General features: G+C 44.2%; 1 protein-coding gene across 1 annotated transcript in view; it reads right to left on the reverse strand.

Annotated features, from left to right (window-relative positions):
* The window catches only part of FER1L6 (fer-1 like family member 6), a 171,101-nt gene that overhangs the window by 84,228 nt on the left and 65,585 nt on the right, over window positions 1–21,288 (reverse strand). The window contains exons 12-17 of the mRNA XM_040261856.1: window positions 20,014–20,366; window positions 16,081–16,189; window positions 14,998–15,181; window positions 9,144–9,264; window positions 7,607–7,707; window positions 2,280–2,370 (exon numbers count right to left, since the gene is read on the reverse strand). Coding sequence (XP_040117790.1) covers window positions 2,280–2,370; window positions 7,607–7,707; window positions 9,144–9,264; window positions 14,998–15,181; window positions 16,081–16,189; window positions 20,014–20,366 — 959 coding nt within the window. The remainder of the gene's footprint in view (window positions 1–2,279; window positions 2,371–7,606; window positions 7,708–9,143; window positions 9,265–14,997; window positions 15,182–16,080; window positions 16,190–20,013; window positions 20,367–21,288) is intronic.

Genomic DNA, 21,288 nt, shown 5'->3' on the forward strand with positions numbered 1-21,288 from the left:
CAGAGGACCTGAATTCCTGCTGTGGACCAGGCGCTCCCAGGAGCCAAGGCCTCGGGGAGGGGAAGGACCCAAGTTTCCCTTCCCTGAGGCTTTGACAGTCGGTGAGGTGAAAGCAGTACTTGCAAATAACTAAACCATGTGAAACACCAAGAGACTAGAGGGGCCAAAGCCAGGTTTTATGAATAATGCTAAATATGATATTTTAGCTGAATCTTTAAAAATACATTGAATTCATCAGATGATAAGAAAAAGGACAGTCCGGATGGAAGGAACAACTACATATGAAGATACATAATCAGTAAGGGTTCAAAATCATTGCTGCTTAGATATATAGGAAGGGAGAAATGGGAGCTAAGATTGGGAGACTAGGCTGGGCCCAGATGCTGAGCAGCTCTGTATGTCATGCACAAAGGAATTTGGCCTTTATCTTTTGAACAACTGCACTGTTTTTGTTGCTCAGTCCTTGAGTCATGTCTGACTCTTTGTGACCCCATGGACCGCAACCCACCCCAGGCTCCTCTGTCCTCCACTATCTCGCAGAGTTTGCTCAAATTCATGTTCATCAACATGGTGATGCTATCTAACCATCTCATCCTCTGCTGCCCCCTTCTCCTTTGGCCCTCAGTCTTTCCCAGCATCAGAGTCTTTTCCAGTGAGTCGGCTCTTCACATCAGGTGGCCAAAGTATTGGAGCAATTGAGAGACCCCAGTGATATTTTCATGAAGAGCGATCTAAGCAGGTTTGTGTTTTGGAGACCATTCTGGAAGGTGGACTGGAGGACGATGACTGCAATAGTCCAGGCCAGAGATGCTAAGGCACTCGGGTTAGGCAGTGGTTCAGGGGATAAAGAATAGAGTAATGGCCAGAGTCTTTAAAGGCCAGGCTGAGTCCCTGGCCTGGGGTCAAACTGACCATTTAGGGTGAGGTATAGGGATCAATTCAAAGTTGATTCTTAGGCTTCTGACTGGAGCAACAGGGGAGGCTGGTGATGCCAATACAGGATGGGGAACAAGGTTAGGTGGGAAGATAATGGGCTGAGTGGGGTATGTTGGGTCAGAGGGGCAGCAGATGACGTGTCCACTCGGAGGCTGGAAACACAGGCCTGGAGCTGGGGAAAGAGCGAGCCACTACAAAGGGCTGCCATGATGGGCTTGTTCTGGACAAGGACTGCCGGACACAGAAAACGAGAGAGCTCGGCAGGTGATACACGGGGGATGGATATTTCAGAGGCAGGGAGGGGCAGTCACAGGTGCTGAGGAAGAAATGGGTAGGAAGAAGATTTTATATATGGTGGGAATCTGGTCTCCCTGGGAGTAGGGGAGAACACAAACCATTCATTATTCTGGAAAGAAGGATGAGTCAAGTGTTCAGAGACTCAGGCTTTAGTCTCTGGAGTATACTTAACTAGCTATGACCTTAAGAAAACAAATGCGGTTCATCTCTCCAGGCCCCATTCACATCTTTAAAATGTCCCTGGCCAAACAGAGTCGGGTTTTTTTGTAAACTGGAGGATAACTGCTTTGCAATGTTGTATTAGTTTCTGCTATACAACAGTGTGAACCATCCGTATGTATACATGTATCTCTTCCCTCTTGAACCTCCCTCCCCCCCATCCCACCCCTCTAGGTCATCACAAAGCACCAAACTGAGCTCCCCGACACTGAGGAATTTCATTTTGCAGAATTATCATGACTTCATACAAGATGCTCCCTGGGGCCACGGCTGGAACTGAAGTTTCAAGGAGAAATAATCAGGGTCTGATCTGGCCTAGCAATTCCCAGTCATCACTCATTCAACGGGGACTGAGCGACTCCCAGGCACCCAGAGCTGTACAGGGTTCACAGGATGCAGAGAGGGACCAGCCACCGCCCGACCCTGCAGGGCTCACAGCTTTTCATACAGTTTGTAAAGGGAGGACATCGAGGAGAGGAAGCCTAGTTATTTCTTTTTGTCTCTCAGCTCAGGAGGCAGAAGGTTAGGTGCAAGAGCCCACAGCCTCTGACAAGATACAAATGCCAAAAAATGAACAAGCCCTACATCAGAATAGAATGTAGCACTGGTGGGCTTCTAGCTCATTCTTATAAACATTCAGTACATGCTAGCTCTCCTCCAGCGTACTCATTTGTTTATTCCCTTTCCACTCATTCCTCTATATCACACAAACATTTAACCCTTAGAACCTTATCCTCATGTGGTCTATGACCTATGCTTCATCTACGAGGCTTATTTTTAAAGCACATGTTTTAGTGCTTCCCAAGTATAAATAGATTTTCACATACCAGCTCCTGCCAACAGAGCGTAAGTCGTTTCTTATCTAAATTGGTTTGGTTCAACATCTTGGGCTTCTTTTCTGCTTCAGAGATGAAGGTGCTAGAGGAGAAGAAAAACAATTTTCAAACCTACTTAGTGAAAATTCATTTCTATAATTCCAGAGATTTGCAAGTATACTTTCTACAATGCAATGGCAAAGTTGATGAAGCCACGGAGCCAAGGTTTTTTTTACTAGGATTAAGCAATGATGCACTAACATTTCTTTTCTTTATTTAAAAGAGTTAGTTATTTATTTGGCCGTGCTGGGTCTTAGTTGTGGCATATGGGATCTAGTTCCCTGACCAGGGATCAAACCTGGGTGCCCTACATTGGGAGTTTGGAGTCTTAGCCACTGGACCACCAGGGAAGTCCCTGTACTGTTTCTGAGAGACAAATGAGAACGGGAATTGATGTCCAGGTCCTGCAATGATTTGGGGAATGCTTGTTTTTCCACTTTCTTTTGTTATATGCCTAATGTGATTGCTAAAACTCAGCAATGGCCACAGGACTGGGAAAGGTCAGTTTTCATTCCAATCCCAAAGAAAGGCAATGCCAAGGAATGCTCAAACTACCACACAATTGCACTCATCTTACACGCTAGTAAAGTAATGCTCAAAATTCTCTAAGCCAGGCTTCAGCAGTATGTGAACCGTGAACTTCCAGATGTTCAAGCTGGTTTTAGAAAAGGCAAAGGAACCAGAGATCAAATTGCCAACATCTTCTGGATCATCAAAAAAGCAAGAAAGTTCCAGAGAAACATCTGCTTCTGCTTTATTGACTATGCCAAAGCCTTTGACTGTGTGGATCACAATAAACTGTGGAAAATTCTGAAAGAGATGGGAATACCAGACCACCTGACTTGCCTCTTGAGAAACCTATATGCAGGTCAGGAAGCAACAGTTAGAACTGGACATGGAACAACAGACTGGTTCCAAATAGGAAAAGGAGTACGTCAAGGCTGTATATTGTCACCCTGCTTATTTAACTTCTATGCAGAGTACATCATGAGAAACACTGGGCTGGAAGAAGCACAAGCTGGAATCAAGATTGCCAGGAGAAATATCAATAACCTCAGATATACAGATGACACCACCCTTATGGCAGAAAGTCAAGAGGAACTAAAAAGCTTCTTGATGAAAGTGAAAGAGGAGAGTGAAAAAGTTGGCTTAAAGCTCAACATTCAGAAAACGAAGATCATGCCATTCAATCCCATCACTTCATGACAAATAGATGGGGAAACAGTGGACACAGTGTCAGACTTTATTTTTCTGGGCTCCAAAATCACTGCTGATGTTGATTGCAGCCATGAAATTAAAAGACGCTTACTCCTTGGAAGGAAAGTTATGACCTACCCAGACAGCATAATAAAAAGCAGAGACATTACTTTGCCAACAAAGGTCTGGCTAGTCAAAGCTATCGTTTTTCCATTGGTCATGTATGGATGTGAGAGTTGGACTATAAAGAAGGCTGAGCATTGAAAAATTGATGCTTTTGAACTGTGGTGTTGGAGAAGACTCTTGAGAGTCCCTTGGACTGCAAGAAGATCCAACCAGTCCATCCTAAAGGAGATCAATCCTGGGTGTTCATTGGAGGGACTGATGTTGAAGCTGAAACTCCAATACTTTGGTCACCTGATGAGAAGAGCTGACTCATTTGAAAAGACCCTGATGCTGAGAGGGATTGGGGGCAGGAGGAGAAGGGGACAACAGAGGATGAGATGGTTGGATTGCATCATCGACTCAATGGACATGGGTTTGGGTGGACTCCGGGAGTTGGTGATGGACAGGGAGGCCTGCGGTGCTGCGGTTCATGGGGTCGCAAAGAGTCGGACATGACTGAGTGACTGAACTGAACTGAACTGATACAAGTTCATAAGAGCAAACCCAAGATAATGCAGTTATTTTGCAATTCATTTTACAAATTTAACACAAACCAAAAGGTTTCTAAAAAGTTGTATGTCAAGCAAATATTTTAGTTTCAAAACTGGGCTATGTCCTCATATTTTTAAAAATATACAAAGGACTGAACAGTAACACTTTGATAGATGAAATTGAAAATGTGCTCAGTAGAGAAAGGTTATGAGTGCGATGAACTAGAAATGGCTCTAAACGTGGGAAAATAAAATATTGTCCTCATCAGCAATAATTTAAATGCAAATTAAAATTGACGCATTTTCACTTATTAAAAACTGGATAGTATTCAAGATTGAAAATATTCGAGAGGAAAAAGTCACTCTCCTCTATTACGATAGGAGAGTGTTAATTATTATAATGTTTAGGAGGTAATTTGACAGTACTTATCAATATATAAATGTCCATATAATTTGATGCAAAAAATTATACTAGAATTTTATCCTTTAAAAATAACTGAAGGTTCTTGCAAAAAAGATGTTTATACAGTAATGTTTATTATAGCACCATTTATAGTAGCAAAATAAATCAGAACAAAAATATCAGGGGCTAGTTAAATACTACATGATATATATCACATGACTAAACAGTGGGGTCAACTATTAGTTACCGCTGTAGAAAGATGCTGGTGATACATTGTTGAGTGAAAAAGCAAGCTGCTGAACAAAGTGTGCAATATTTGTAAAGAAATAGAGCATTCTTATGAATGTGTATGTTTGCAAATACACAGGAAAAAAAAAAAAAACAGAAAGACCAATCAAATTCTGCTCTCTGAGTGGGATTGAAGAGAGAACTGAGAATATTTTTACCCTACCCATCCTGGGTTTTGCTGGGTTGTGAGATGAGCATGTAGTACTTTTGTGATGAAAAGAATCAATTACAAAGGAACAACACGGGGGTAAGATGCCAAATCTCCCAGCTCGGGGTCCCACACAGAAGCTCCGCCTAGTGGCAGTTGAAGCTTTGCCAGAAATTCTCTTTGGGCTTACTAGTCGTTGCATTTTCTCTAAATTTTAAAGAAGAATAAAAGGATTCTATTTTGAGGAAGGCGTCTTGTCACATGTCTACCTTTCTTTCCTAGAGGAAGAAGGAATCCGTTCCACTCCCAGCATGGATCAGCTCTAAGAAACATGATGAACGCTTCTAATCTCTCTCCCTTCCACACAGGGGGAGAAATAGCTTATTTTCCCCTCAGAATGGGGGTAGATGACTTTGGCTCATGACTCTGATCATTCTTCATCTTTTAGACCCAGCCAACTGTGGGCAGGCTCCTCACTTCCAAATGGCAGGTGGTCTGGTCCTTCTAGGCGGAAGCCCCAAAGTCAAGCTGCTCAACTGCCAACAGGTTGGGGGGAACCACAAAGCCTCTTTGACCTCAGGTCCAAACTGCTTTCTTAAATCCCTATTTATCAAATATAAAACAAATGTCTGATCTCTGTCTGACCCTCATGTATATTTTTCAGTTGGTTTTAAACTTGCAGAAAAGAAAGGAATGATTATCCCATCAAGCAACCTCCTAGTAAAGAAAAATTTTTCAGCTATTAATTTGCCCACAATTTCTAAAAATGATCATGAAGCTTTTAAAAGATACTTCAAGGGAATTGCAGGTGGCACTTAGCTCACAGCAGGAGTAGCACTGATTCATATTGCTTCTGTGAAAAACAGAAGACAAATCAAGATAGAAAAAACACATATTTATTTCTCCGCTTTCTTCCTTTTAAAAAAAAAGTAAAACTGGTTGGGTAGTTGAGAGATTGGGAAAGACAAAACCTGCAGAGCAGAACCCAGGAATTCAGCTGGCTGCTGTCTGTTTGGTGTTTTCTTTCCATCGAATGAAATGCCACTCCTTTCCCATTCATTCTATCGTGACAAATTCTCACTGTTGCTCGAGTATTGACTGACTCATTTCAAGAGCTAATCCAAGTTGTCTCCTTTAAGGGAGGCAGCCTGTAAGATGGTCCCCACCTCCTGCTATTCTTGCCATCATATGATTCCTCCCCTTTGAATATACATTAGTCCCAGGGATTGGTTTCTGATAGAACCCATCAAAACTGATGGGATGTCACATCCAAGATTAGATTATAAAAGGCCATGATTTCCAGCTTACTGGCATGTCCTCTCTCACTCTTCTGTCTCACACTCTGATGAAGTCAGTTGCCAGGTTGTGAGAGGTAGCGTGGAGAGACCCATATGGCAACGAATTGAGGATGACCTCCAAACAATAGCTGGCAGGGAGCTGCGGTTCTCAATCCTCCTCAATCCAACAGTTTATAAAGAACTAAATTCTGCAAATGACCACATGGGTGGTCTGGGAAGTGAGTCCTTCCAGGCTGAGCCCTGAGATAACTGTAGCTTTAGTCAATGCCTTGAGTGCAGCCTGGGATATGTTCTGAGCAAAGGACCCGACTAAGCCACATCTACATTCTTGACCCAAGAAACTGTGAAATAATAAATATGTTTTAGTCACTTAAATTTGAGGGTTATTTGTTACTCTGCAATTGGTAATTAACATACCCTATTCATTTTTATATTATACTGTCTACCTCTTGGAGTAAGAGTCATTAATTGGTGCTTATTAATGTGGCATACAAAGAATTCTGTTAAGTAGCATTTGATACAATTTATCCATCTGACTGAGAATCCCTGGTTGCTCAGCAGTAAAGAATCCACTTGCAGTGCAGGAGATGCAGGTTCATTCTCTGGGTCAGGAAGATCCCCTGAAGAAGGAAATGGCAACCCACTCCAGGATTCTTGCCTGGAGAATCCCATGGACAGAGGAGCCTGATGGGCTGGTGTCTACAGGGTCACACAATTCAAGTACAACTTAACAACTAAACCACCACCACCACCATCCAGTTGCCAAATAGTTGTTGCATGTGTGCTTCAGTTGTGTCCAACTCTCTGGACTAGCCCACCAGGCTCCTCTGTCCATGGGATTTTCCAGGCAAGTATACTGAAGTGAGTTGCCATGCCCTCCTCTAAGGGATCTTCCTGAGCCAGGTTTTGAATCCACATCTCTTAAGTCTCCTGCATTGGCAGGCAGATTCTTTCTTACTAGTGCCACCTGGGAAGCCCAAATAGTTGCTGAGTACCTACCAAACGCAAAGAAGCATGCCGGACACTAACATTGCTAGCAATTTTCTTGTTTCAAAAAGAATCTCTGCAGTAAGTCTTCCTTTTCTTCCCTTTTCCTTTGCTTTATGTTTTAGTTAAGTATCAGAAAGCAATAGTGAGCCCACAGCAGCTAAATTACTGAACAAAATTAAGATGGATGTAACAATACTCAATGTTCATTTGACTGCATGTAATATTGACTATTTTCTAAGGTAAGTAAAAGCTGATTCCATACAGCTCAGCTACCCGGATGCCATCTGTCCCTCCAGTACCTGCTTTGACTGATAAAGTCACTGAGCACCGTCTTCATTTTCTCTTCTGGGGCTTCCTCTGAAATCTTAATCAGTTCTTTTACTTCCTCTATACCTTCTTCCTGAAAACAAACCACGGAGGTGGAGGGATGAGAGATGGGAATGAAACTTTGTCGTGGAGACACTCATTCTAACATTCACAGAAATTATATTCAGCTCATATTTTGTTTTGAAAAGGAAAGAGGCAAGAGAGGACACTGTCCATGAGTTATGTGAGCTGGAAAGGGATATGTGAGAGGGATCACAAAGGGAAGGTACAAGATACCAAAGCAGCATGTTCCCTGGTTTTCTTTACCCCCAGGGGCTTGGGTGGGACAGTGTACATTTATTGCATGTAGGTGCTATTTTAAATGGGCTTCCCAGGTGGCTCAGTGGTAAAGAATCTGCCTGCCAGTGCAGGAGACAGGAGTTCGATCCCTGGGCCAGGAAGATCTCTGGAGGGGGAAATGGCAACCCATTTCAGTATTCTTGCCTGGAGAATCCCATGGACAGAGGAGTCTGGTGGGCTACAGTCCTTGGGATCCCAAAGCTGGACACGAATTAGCAATTGAGCATGCACGCACACTGTTTTGAATACTTTTACACATTCAATTCCTCAAATAATTCTGAAGGAAAGGAACAAGATATGATGGGAGATGGTAAGAGGAAATATCAAAAAGCTTCTCTGAGGAAGTGCTCGAACCTGAGCTATGGAGGCTGACTGGGCTTCCTTAGAGAAACATGATGAGGAAAAGCAGCCCAGGCAGAGGGAAGAGCATGGAGCTGGCTAGGAGGCACCAAGGAGCTTGGTTTCTTTGAGACACTTGAAAGGAGACCACTGTGCTTGGAATAAAGTAAGGAGGAGGAGCTTGTGAGAGACAGGGCCAGAGAGGTTGCAGGGCTTGACTTTGGAGGGAATTATCTACTTTGCTAAAGACTTAGGATTTCAAACTAGTTGAAGTTAAGATCTATCAATTTTGTGAGAATGCTGTCCATCCCCTGACCTTTGCAGATGAGGAAAATGGTCTACCCTTAGGTGCTATGGGCCTTCCAGGTGGCGCTTGTGGTAAAGAGCTCACCTGCCAATGCAAGAGACTTAAGATAGGCGAGCTGTATCCCTGGGTTGGGCAGATCCCCTGGAGGAGGGCATGGCAACCCACTCCAGTATTCTTGCCTGGAGAATCCCGTGGACAGAGGAGCCTGGTGGGCTACAGTCCACAGGGTCGCCAAGAGTCGGACACGACTGAAATGACTTAGCATGGATCATACTAGGTGCTATAACAGGTAGAAGCAGAGTAGGGATTTGAATTTGGAAAGCTTGATTTAAACGTGAAGAAGTTTGCAAAATGTATTCTCAGTTCCCTGGGTTCACATGGCAGGAGCCATGCATCATCCAAATGCAGAGGCCTCAATTCTTTGGTATTTAAACTGAGGCCAAGACCCTCTTCTGGGTGGGAAAAGATCCCCTTTGCCTCCAGCTTCCCAATATTTGAATCCATCACCCATCAGAGTCACCTACCAGGAGGTCTGCCATCTTCTCCAGCATGTTGGACCAATGTAGCCTAAACGTCTGGTCTCCCCAAGAACTGACGAAGTAGACACAGGGCTTCTTGGCCTCAAATGGCAAATAGTTGTAATTCCTGGGAAAACACATTAGGTCTGGAAGTCAGTTGGCAATCAGTGTTTTTCAGGCAATTCCAGTCAAATGTTCATGTTCCATACATCCTGAGTGGACTGGGGAAAGGATGGTGACAAAATAGTCACACTATTAATTCCACCCTTAGCCTCTATTTGGGGATCCATGAACGCTAAGCAATGAACAGTTATATGGCTACAATGAAGAGGCAGTAACGGCTACCACTCTGACCCAGGGCAAAGCCTAGAATGATCACCAGAAGGCAGGATTTAATTGGCAAGCCCTCTTCAAGGAAAAATTCTCTTTCTCATTGAGAGAAGGGAGAATAACTTTTTCCTTTCCCTTTAATTCTATATGCTAAGAACTGACTGTGTAAGGATCAACTGAGATAACAGAGGTGAATGTATTTTATAAACTGAAATTGCTAGAGAATTGTAAGAGGGTAATAATATTAATGAGGATAAAGTCATGTGCTTCAAACTCAACTCCAACATTCCATGGTCGCCATCCATCCATCCATCCATCCAATGTTTGTTGTTGCTGGGCACTGGTGCCAATAATATATTGATCGGGGACCCAATTCACTAAGAAAGGACCAGAGAGATGGCAAAGTAGCTGGAAGGGGAGACATGGAGCCAAAGAGAATGGTTGATGGTGATGGTTGGATATGCTTAAATGATGGTGAGAAAAAGATAGTTCAGAGGATGAGACTGAAGACAGAAAAGAAGGGACTAACTGGTAGAATTCAGTTCCCAAGGATGTGGATGTGGACGCAGGTAAGATGGGAGAGATGCAGCCAAAGGCTGAAGTTCCCTGCTTAATGACAGCTACATTCTTACCTAGTTCTGCCCCCAGCCCCCTGTAATTTTCCCACAAACATCTGGGTGTGAAGAGAAACATGGAAAGCAGGCAAGAGCACATTTCTTGTCATGGGCATTGGTTGGACAGGGGCCCTAATAAATGTGGACAGTGTTAGGAGTCATGAGCTTCTAGAGGTTGGAGTGGAGGGAAAGTGAAAGAGAGAGTTTGTTTCCATTCCAAAAGCTACAGAGGACTTCAGCCTGAAAGAATGCATGGTTGTTCTTTTTAGCTCTCCAACCTAAGTTTCTTCTAGAGGCCGTAAAGTTAGCAAAGATGCTCTGTGGTCTGTTTTGCAGAAAACAAACCAGCAGGCAACCATTCAGAAGAGAAGCCAAAGAAGTCCTTGGCAGAAACTGAGGTTATAATTACAGCAGGGGGACAAAATAAAACTTAACAAATAAGGAAGGTCAGAAACTGCTCTTTCCTTTATCTTGTTAAAAATGATGGCACTGAGGAAAACAAATGTTGTATAATAGGGCTCATATGTGGAGTCTAGAATTGACAGAGATGAACGTATCTGCAAAAGCAGAAATAGAGACACAAACGTAGAGAACAAACTCCTGGATACCAATGAGGGAAGCGGGGGTGGGATGAATCGGGAGACTGAGACTGACATATATACACTATTATGAACAAAATAGGTAACTGATCAGAACTTACCATATAGCACAGGGAACTCTACTCAGTGCTCTGTGATGACACAAGTGGGAAAGAAATCTTTATTTTTCCTTTTGAACTTTTTATTTTGCATTGGCGGCACTAGTGGTAGAGAACCCGCCTGGCAGTGCAGGAGATGTAAGAGACAAAGGTTCGACCCCTGGGTTGGGAAGATCCCCTGGAGGAGGGCATGGCAACCCACTCCAGTATTCTTGCCTGGAGAGCTGCATGGACAGAGGAGCCTGGAGGCTACAGTCCCTAGAGCTGCAAGGAGTTGGACACGACTGAAATAACTCAGCACAAAGCCAATTAACAAAGTTGTGATAGTTTCAGGTGAACAGTGAAGGGACTCAGTCACACATATACATGGATCCATTCTCCCCCCAACCCCTCTCTCATCTGGGCTGCCACATCACATTGAGCAGAGTGGGAAGGAAATCTTAAAAAGAGGGCATATGTGTATATGTATAGCTAATTTACTTTTCTACACGGAAGAAACTAACCCAACATTAGCAACTATGTGCATGTGAAGTCGCTTCAGTTGTGTCCAACTCGCTGCGACCCATGGACTGTAGCCCACCAGGCTTCTCTGTCCATGGGAGTCTCCAGGCAAAGTAATTATACTCAAGTAAAAATTAAAAACAGATGATGGCACTGAGAATCCTGCAACTAAATAAATTCCGACTCAATGCTGTGCTCTGTCCCAAGGTTTCTTTGGTCTGGATGATTTTGTGCTAACGGTGTTCAGAGCCTCTGTGTCTTTGGCTCCCAGGTCCTCCAGGTCTTACTGGATCTACAGGGCTCAGGATGCAGTATTTTCTCAGGCAAACGACTGTGCAGATGGAGAGCAGCAGATGGGAGGGTACCACGTTGCCAGCGGGAAGAGAAGCCTAACAGTTTGAACGGCTGCCCTGATGTGCCATCAGCCTTGTGAGTCTGGGCAAGGGTAGGCTGGAACCCTGAGAATCAAATGATGATCTGCCTTCTGGGCTTGTGCTCCAGTCTCATTCTTGCACTCCAGCCCCCGATGTAAATTATATGTAAATGCACATGCTTTAGGAAACTGGAAAGCCCAGAGCAAACCCAAGGTGATGTTTCAAGTGTCAGGCTAAACCACTCCTTATAAGGTGGTATTTCAATGGAGGCAACAGACAAATAAGTTGTATGTGTGTGTGTGCACGTGTGTGTATGTGTGCTCATGGGTGTGGACACTGTGGGTGCACAGGCATGTGTGTGGGGGGGCATGCACAAGTGTTGGGGGTATATTCTATTATAGAATCTTCTAATTCAGATGCTGCCATTCTTGGCTTACCACTATGTGGATAGAGCTTCAATATAGTGACAAGAATATACAGAAAACCCCCTAACATCAGCATGACTCATTTTGGTCTCTTTGAGTGAGCCGGTTAGTACTAATGTGTGTCCCACTGAAGGATTCTGTAGAGCTCTCATCTCCCTTTAAGCCCTTCTCACACTACATCTCCTGATATTACCACCGCTATCAGCAATGGGCTAGTCTAACAAGGTGGGGATGTTTTCACTGCCTGGTCCCAGAGAAAGGATGCAGAGTGCCACTGAGAGCCTCAGAAAAGCCTCCCAGAGCTACAGATCCTGCTCAGTGATGTCCTTAGGTTTGACATTGGACAGAGAAACCATTAAAGGATGGGGAAGTTTAGGGTCCTTTTTGGTGCATGTAAGGGAGGATGGGCCATCAAGCATGGCTGCCAGGGGACCAAAAAAGACCCCAAAGAAGGTGGTCCATGGGAGAGACAAGGTTTAGAAAATGTGCAGCCATATCCAGAAATGAGAGGACACGTATCCAGGGTTATTTTCACTTACTCCTTCCTACTTTGTCCCAGACAATCGCTTTCCATCCTTAAACTCATTCTCGCTCTTTAGGGTGTCACTTTTGTTGTGACCTTTGCCAACTCTTCACCTCCTCCCCTTCCCACTCCCTACCCCCATGGTATCCGGTGCCCAACTCAGTTATAGCATTTCTTTAGCTCATGCAGAAACAGGTACGAGTATCTACTACATGCCCTGTGCGGAGATGAGCAGATACAAAAGTGAACAAGACTCCTTTGCCCTCTGACTGCTCACTATCTAATAGAGAGACAGACAAATAAAAACAGCTGAATGCAGTGTGAACAGTGGTTGATGGAGCTGAGTGGAGAAGTCCAAATCAGCCTTGGGATTCAGGGAAGGGAACTTGAATTTACTCTTGAAAGGTAATGGGAGCTAGCCATTCTGAGGATGGCGCTTATTGCCTGGCAGAGGCAAGAGCATGTTCCAGGGTCCAGATAGAGCAAACAGCAGGATTCATCTGGGGAATGGCATTGGAGGACTGGTGGAATTGGGGGAATGGCTGGAGTTTATTGTAAAGAAGTGGATGGGGATCAAATCAACAAAATGTGGCCCCTGAGATTAATCCTGAAAGGCATAGGCAGGACTTCCCTGGTGGCCCAATGGTTAGGAATCTGCCTGCCAATGAAGGGGGCACAGTTTGATCCCTGGTCTGGGAAGATTCCACATGCCACTGGGCAACTGAGCCCATGTGCGACAACTACTGAGTCCACACTCTAGAAGCTTCGAGTTGCAACTAATGAGGCCCACATGCCCTAGAGCCTACACTCTGCAACAAGAGAAGCCACTGCAATGAGAAGCCCTAGAGAGCAACCCCTGCTTGTTGCAACCAGAGAAAGCCTGTGTACAGCAACAAACAACCCAGCAATGCCAAAAATTAATTATTTATTTATTTTTAAAAAACCACAAGCAGCCAATGGATAATGTCAAACTGGGGGAGTGGGGAGTTCAGATGGATAGTTTGGTGATTTTCTTGATGCGGATCCAAGCCAAGTAAGAGGTGTTTAAAATAACTTATGCCAAAGATACCAACTGACTAAATTAAAGAAATGGCAATAGGGCAAACACTTGAGAACTAGAATTGACCAGACTTCATCACTGATTGGATGTGGGTAGGAAGGGATGAGAGAACAATTGACAGATTTCCAATTTGTGGCTGAGAATGCAGTGAGTGGTAGGACCAGTCTCTGAGATGGGAAAGATAGGAAAAGGGGAAAAGTTGCCTGTGAAGACAATGAGTCTGATGACTAGCTTGGGGACACCCAAGTAGAGTTGTTTAGATCTGCTGCACAGGAAGAAGACCGCCTGGGGAAATAGGTGTGAGAGTTCTTATTATTCTAACAGTGGTCAGTAAGCCCTGGGTTCATGCCCAGAGAGACTGTCTAGATTGAGAAGAGTAGAGACTGATGAGAACTAGCAATGTGATTCCAATCCCTTCACATGTAATGAACAATGTTCTCTTATGACAATCCCATGAGATCATTTTTTTTTTACTCCTAACACAAAGCTCAGAACACAGAAGACTCTCACTACGTGTGGCTTTCCTTTCTCACAAGACACTTGGTTGACATCACTGTCTTAAGACAAAGTTCTATAATTTCACTTCTCTTTGCATGTTGAAATGTCATGTGGGTTAAAGATCGGTAAGGGTGCATGTAGGAGCCCCAGTTGTTTTCTGAAACAGTCTTTTTTCATGGCTAAGAATCATTTTTGAGTTCTTCAGTTTGTGCCCAAAATAAGACGAGAAATGATGTAATTAATAATTCCACCAAGTTGAGTTTACCTTGTGTTCAGATGACTATAATAACTGTTGATAGGATTTTGGATGGAAATTTTAACTTCTGACCTTCCTGTCTTGTTATGCTTCAAAGTTATAGGATAAAGGGAGCTTCAGATATGGTAATAAGAACCATTATCATCACTCTGTCCTTGAATGAATTAACTGGATGTGTCATGGAGAGTTGTCAACATGAGAATTCAGGAGAGAGGCATTTATCCTGTCGGTCTAGTCTGTACCTTGCACCCATAACTAAGATAAAGAATGTTTCTAGTCTTAGGGAAGAACTGAATCAAACAGTCATGGAAATGGGTCACGTTCCACAGTCAGAAATGCTGGCTACTCTCGCCTCCTGGGGCTCCTGTGCGGGCATGCTCAGTCACTTCAGTCGTGTCCGACTCTCTGCGACCCCCTGGACTGTAACCCAGCAAGCCCCTCTCTCCACGAAATTCTCCAGGCAAGAATACTGGAGTGGGTTGCCATTCCCTTCTGCAGGGGATCTTCCCGACCCAGGGATCAAACCCGCACCTCCTGCACTGCATTTACTTCCTGAGCCATCAGGGAAGCTGCGTCTCCTACCTATTCCCTTCTGTCACGAGTGGCTTCTCTGGGTGAGTGGTGGAGACCAGGGGAATGGCGACATCCTGGGCTGCGTCCCCTTCTCCTTCGTGCAGCAGTGGCAGAGCGTCTTCTTCAGCTGAGTCCGCTGACTTCTTCCTACTCCTGTGATGCCACCCTCCATCAATCAGGTTCCCAAAATTACCTGTAGAGCCAGTAGCAAGGGGAGAAGGGCCAGATGTCAATAAGCAGAATTAGGCTGCTTGGCAGAAAGGATCCGAGCTTATGTCTTCCCAGGGCAGAGTAATAAGCTCTCAGTATGAAGGCAGGATGATGGTCAGATCAAAGAAATAAGATTAGCAATGATACGAAGCCATCATCAGGTTCCATCTTAACGTCTTTGTTTTTTTTTTTTTTTTTGTAAAAATGACTTAAGTTACAGATTAACTGGATTCCTTCTCCATTTTTTTCTGCTCCAAAATTTCCCAAATGTAAATCAAGACCTTCTCTGATGGCATGCTCTTTCTTGGAGTGGTTTTCCCAGGTGTACATCAGTCCAGGAAGACTGCTGGGAGTTACAACAATAGCATCTATTACACGCATAGCAGGTCATGTGCATTCATTCATTAAACTCTTGCCATAGCTTCATAAGGAATTACCACTATTCCCATTTTATAGATGAAGAAAGCAAGACCAAGAGAAATTAAGTGATCCTAGGGTCAGGGAACCAGGATTAGTAGTCCAAGTCTGTCTGGATGCAAACTATACTCTCAATCTTTTTATTTAAACTTATTTTTAATTGGAAGATAATTGCTTTACAATATTGGGTTAGTTTCTGCCATACGTCAACAAGAATCAGCCATAGGTATGCATTTAAAATTTTTTAATTATTTTTATTTATATATATATTTTAATTAAAACTATGAAAACAAATCTATCCCTTACATATTGACTCTAGAGTGGACAAGGAGTTATTCATTTCTTCATGAAGTGCAAACCTCCAACAGAATGCTACCACCTGCATGTAAGGCATTGATTCATTCACTTAAGAAAGAGGTATAAAGTTCACGCCATGTGCCAGGCACTGTGCTTGTCTGCACTTACCAATAGAAACTTCAAAGCTAATGGGTTTATCTCCGATCCTCCGGTCTATCATGGTAGCTTCGAAAAATGCTCCAAAGAGTAAAAATTCCTCGTGTTTTTCTGGTACAATCTATAGAAAGAAAAAAAAAATACATTAGACAGCCCTGGGTCTTTTTATAGCAGGAGGAAACTGAATCAGTGAGGCCAACCTGGTCCAGGGTGATTTATAGAAACCTGAGTCTTGGTGGCAGCCTGATACAGTACATCACTTCCACTCTAATCAGACTGGCAGGGACCAGGACCTACACACTGCAAATCCCAGTTCAGCCATTCGCAATGATGTAGTTTCAACCTTATAATCAAATCTCCTTTCATTTTACAGGTAAGCTGGGTATATGTATCTTAAGAGAGTGATGGTTCCAGAAACCAGGTGACACATCGCATTTCTGAGTGAGGAGGCTGAATGAGCTGGTGCTTTCATTCTGTGTCTTCTGGCTGTACTCTTGGATTTAATGAGCCCAACGGAAACAGCAGTAAGGTTCACTGAAGGAAATACAGCAGCTGTAGTTTCAGAGGCTAAGAGCCCCATTCAATCAAGAGCTCTTAACTCTGTCTCTTTCTCTCTCTCTCTTTTTTTTTATCCAGCCGTGAGGGATCTTGGGCCCCCCAATCAGGGATCGAAGCCATACATCCTGCATTGGGAGCACAGAGTCGTAAGCACTGGACTGCCAGGGAAGTCCTCTCCTCTCTTTTTGAGACTCTTCCTTCACACATAAGCCCCCTGCGCTGCTGGCATCAGCAGGAAATGTTGCTATTGACCAGAAAGTGTGGGACAGGGTGGGGCCAGGTGCTGACTCTTAGTCACAACACGTGCCGCTCCCACCTGCCGCCACTGCGTCCCTTGGCTGTAAGCCAGCCCCTTATCATGCCTTCCTGAGGCCAAGTTTACTCCCTGGGAGGAGGTTAAAAATCACTGAGAGACCCGAAGGGAATGGAGGCCATGGAGCCTGGAAGAGGGACCGCAGGTTCCAAGGCCAGGTGACCCCCTCTTTAAATCCCAACTCTGCTGCTTCCTAGCTGTAGACTGGGCAAGCCGTGTCCGCTATCCAGGTGCCATGTTCCTTGTCTGTGAAATGAGCATCATAGCAGGACCTACATGGGGAAGGAATGAGATCATCCATGTGCAATACCTAGGATAAAGCCTACACACACCAATGCCATAAGCGGAGTCACTGTAAGTATTTCAACAGGTTATAATTCATGTCTTAATCCCATCCACCCTTCAAACTCCAACCCAAATGCCTCTTCTTCTGGAAGCCTCCCTTGATGCCCTGAGCTAGAAAAACAATGATGGTAGTGTTTACAGAACTCTCATTGTGTGTCGGATATGGAGAGAGTAGCATGGAAACATACACACTACCAAATGTAAAACAGATAGCCAGTGGGAATTTGCTGTATGACACGGGGAGCTCAGCTGGTGCTCTTGACAACCTAGAGGGGTGGGATGGAGGGGGAGGTGGGGGAAGGCTCAAGAGGAAGGGGACACATGTATACCTGTGGCTGATTCATGTTGATGTATGGCAGAGACCAACACAATAAAGCAATTCTCTTTCATTCAAAATTTCTGGATCACTATGCTGTACAACTGAAAATAACATGGTATTGTAAATCAACTATACCTCAATAAATGTTTTCACTTTAAATAAATAAACAAAAATTAAAAAAAAGAATTTTACCTGTATTATCTCATGTAATTATTCTAACTATCCTATGAGAGGAATCTTTCTATTCTATCCATTTAAAGGTGAGAAACTGTAGTTTCATGAAAGGGTAAGATATCTGTTCATAGTTACTAAACATGACTAATAGTAATTGAGCACTTACTATGTGCCAGGCTCTTTTCTAATAAGCACGTTGTTGTATTAATTCATTAAATCATCATTATGCCTATGAAGTAGAGGTTATTATTGGAAATAAACCCAGGGAGCTTAAATCACTTGCCCAAAGACTCAAACAGATACTTGTCTGGAGACTGGACGGTAATCATTGCACCATACTGCCACAACTTAAACTCAACTGTCTTATTTGGGAGCCCAATATTTTAATCCTTACACTGCGCTCACCCCAGGAGATAATATGACTTTATCTTTACCTGCTTAAGGCACTTTGTCACATTCTACTTCCTATACATTTATTTTGTAGGTCTTATCTCCCCTTCTATACCATAAATTTCATGCAGTCAGACTCTATTTTTATTCCTACCAATGCTGAGGATTTATAAATGAACACAGGGCAGGAATAGAGATGCAGATAAAGAGAACGGACTTCTGGACACGGGAGAAGAGGAGGATGGGACAAAGTGAGAGAGTAGCACTGAGATATATATATATACTACCATGTGCAGAATAGCCAGCAAGCAGGAAGCAGTTGCAGAGCACAGGGGGCTCAGCTCCGTGCTCTGTGATGACCTAGAGGGGTGGGATGGGCAAGAATGGGAGGGAGGCTCAAGAAGGAGGAGATATATGTATCCTTACAGCTGATTCACAATGTTGTACAGCAGAAACTAACACAACATTGTAAAGCAATTATATACCAAGAAAAAATAAAAATAAATTTAAAAAATAATAAAAATGAACACAAGGTTTGACAGAAGGGAGATAAGCTTTGATGGTGATGATGACAATGAGCTTAAAAAGCCAGCATTATAGGACCTCATTTGTCCAGATTCACAATGAGAGCAAGGCTGCAGCAAGGGAGATTAGAGCTGGGGGAACCTGGAGAGCTAAACAAGATGATGCTACAAAAAATAGATATTATCATGTCAATAAGGGCAAACTCTGAGCTGTTGAGGCTCTGGGGAAGGTAGAAGCTCCAGTGTGGTAGTTTTAAATTATGTCCACAAATTCTTGGAAAATCCTCCCCTTAAAAGGTGAAGCCTCATTCATTCCCCAACCCTGTTTCAATGTGGACTGGACATGTGGCTCATTACTAACAATTAGAATGTGGCATAAATGTCTGTGTGATTTCCATGGATTTGGGCAAAAGAGACATTGCAGTCTCTGCCTTGCTCTCTTTTGGATCATCCACTCTGGCAGAAGTCAGATTTATTAAATCTCAGCAGTAAAATTAAGTGGCTCTTCCAAGGCTAAGTTGACCCACATACTAAAAATCCTTCTGTGTGTTCTAGTCTGTACTGGGAATGGACAGCTCTGGGAGACCAGCCACCCCATCCCTTCCCCATCTGAAATTAGAGTCTGGCTGACCTGAGAAACACCCTCCCAGAGGCAGAATCAAGCTCTGATCTACCCACCAAAATATAAAATGCCTTCGTTTGCAGTGACAAGGTACTACTGCTGAACTTAAAGACTGAGAGCTTAGTCGTGGCTTATGTTTCCCTTGGGGTCCCAGATCTCTCACCCCTAACACAGAACTGGGCCAGAAGATGCTACTCTGCTGTTTGCCAAGTCACAAGCAATGATAACCGTTTCCTCCAGCGGTGACTTCCCCACAGGCGTGGGGCAGGGGAGCAGGTGTCTCGGTTTCTTGTGTCCCTGCTTGTCACCCACGCTTCCTCCTCTTCATCCTTCATCCCACATTATCTCATCCAGAATGCATGCTGAGCTAACAAAGCTAAACACAGTTAGGCCCCAGACAGAGTTCAGTCCGTCACCCAGCCACCCACTCCCAACAGCTCCTCCAGCGTGCTTTAATTTTATTTTACTTTGGTGTCCATGGGAATCTGTATTTGGGGGGGATGCAGACGGAATGCAACATGAGCAGATGGCTATGTTGTGAGCAGGAAAAGGCAGAGGATCAGCCCCGAAATACACGGCTGAGTCAACACACATTTTGCAGGGGGCGCAACACCTCTGTGGGTCTCTGTGGGCCCGTGGCAGATGCTGTCTCTGCCCTGGGCTCAGGGCACAGTCTCAGTGGAAAAGCGCTCAGACCTACCTCTGGGGGCACGTCAAAAGGCTCCACCTCGGCCTCTGTTGAGTTGGTTTTGTCTGAAGCCTTCTGGGCTTTGCCATCGTCAGCTTTGTCACCCTTGTCTTTACTCGCACCTTTGGAAGATTTGGCATCTTTGTCCTTCGGAGACAACTTGAACTCCTTGAGCGCCTTGGAGAATTTAGACTCCTGTGCCCCTCCCGAGAGGATCTCCACAGCAATCTCCACCAAGATCCTGCCCCGGAACGACACGCCTTCTCCGAAGCCTTCATTCAGTTCCTGGTAGTCATCCATCAGACTGTGGTTCCTGGGTGAGCCATACAGGTTAATCCAGGCAGGTCCAAACGTGGGCAGGAAGCCTAGAAATAGCCCAAGCTTTAGTTCCCAGGTTATGCTTTCAAGCTGGTTACTGCTTGATGAGAGTTGTACACATTTGTTTAGAAATGTATAAAGAAAAGACAAGAGAAAATATTTACAGATATCCCATCATGGGGAGTTCCTTGGTGCCTTAGTGGTTAGGATTCTGGACTCCAGCCTCACTGGCTTTCTCTTCCAGTTCCTTCTGCCTCCAAGCTCCTTTCCAACGCCATATGTTCTCTCCTCTGCCCAGAACTCTCCTCTCTCTGCCTGATTCCTCTCCATGCCACAGCAGCCTGGCCCAGGTTCAATCCCTGGTTGGGAAACTGAGATCCTGCAAGCCATGAGGCTCGGTCAAAAAAAACCAAAACAAAACAGAACATAGCGGACTTCCCTGGTGATACAGTGGATAGGAATCCACCTTGCAATGCCCGGGACACTGGTTCGATCCCTGGCCTGGGAAGATTCCACATGCCACAGAACAGTTAAGCCCATGCACCACAGCTATTGAGCCCGTGTGCTACAGCTACTGAAGACAACATGCCTACAGCCTGTGCTCAGGGACAAGAAAAGCCACTGCAATGAGAAGCCCATGCACTGCAACTACAGAATAGCCCCTGCTCTCCAAAACGAGAGAAAAGCCCACGCGCAGTAACCAAAATTAGAATAAAATTAAAGAAAGAAGAACATGCCGTCACAATTGGCATTCTGCTATGTTTCTTTCTAGTCTTTCTTCCATGCATATGTTTAGGCTTCTCCATAATTTCAGCAAGACTATGCTGACATGCATTTTCATTCATCAAACTTTCATGGACTCCTAACATGTGCCAGGCATCATTTTAGAGACGAAACGTAAAGCCCAATGGAGATTAAATCAGATACAAACATGAAACAAACATTCACATTACAAATGCTATGAAGGAG

The sequence above is a fragment of the Oryx dammah genome, unplaced genomic scaffold (genome assembly GCF_014754425.2).
Source record: "Oryx dammah isolate SB20612 unplaced genomic scaffold, SCBI_Odam_1.1 HiC_scaffold_19, whole genome shotgun sequence".
Lineage (NCBI taxonomy): Eukaryota > Metazoa > Chordata > Mammalia > Artiodactyla > Bovidae > Oryx > Oryx dammah.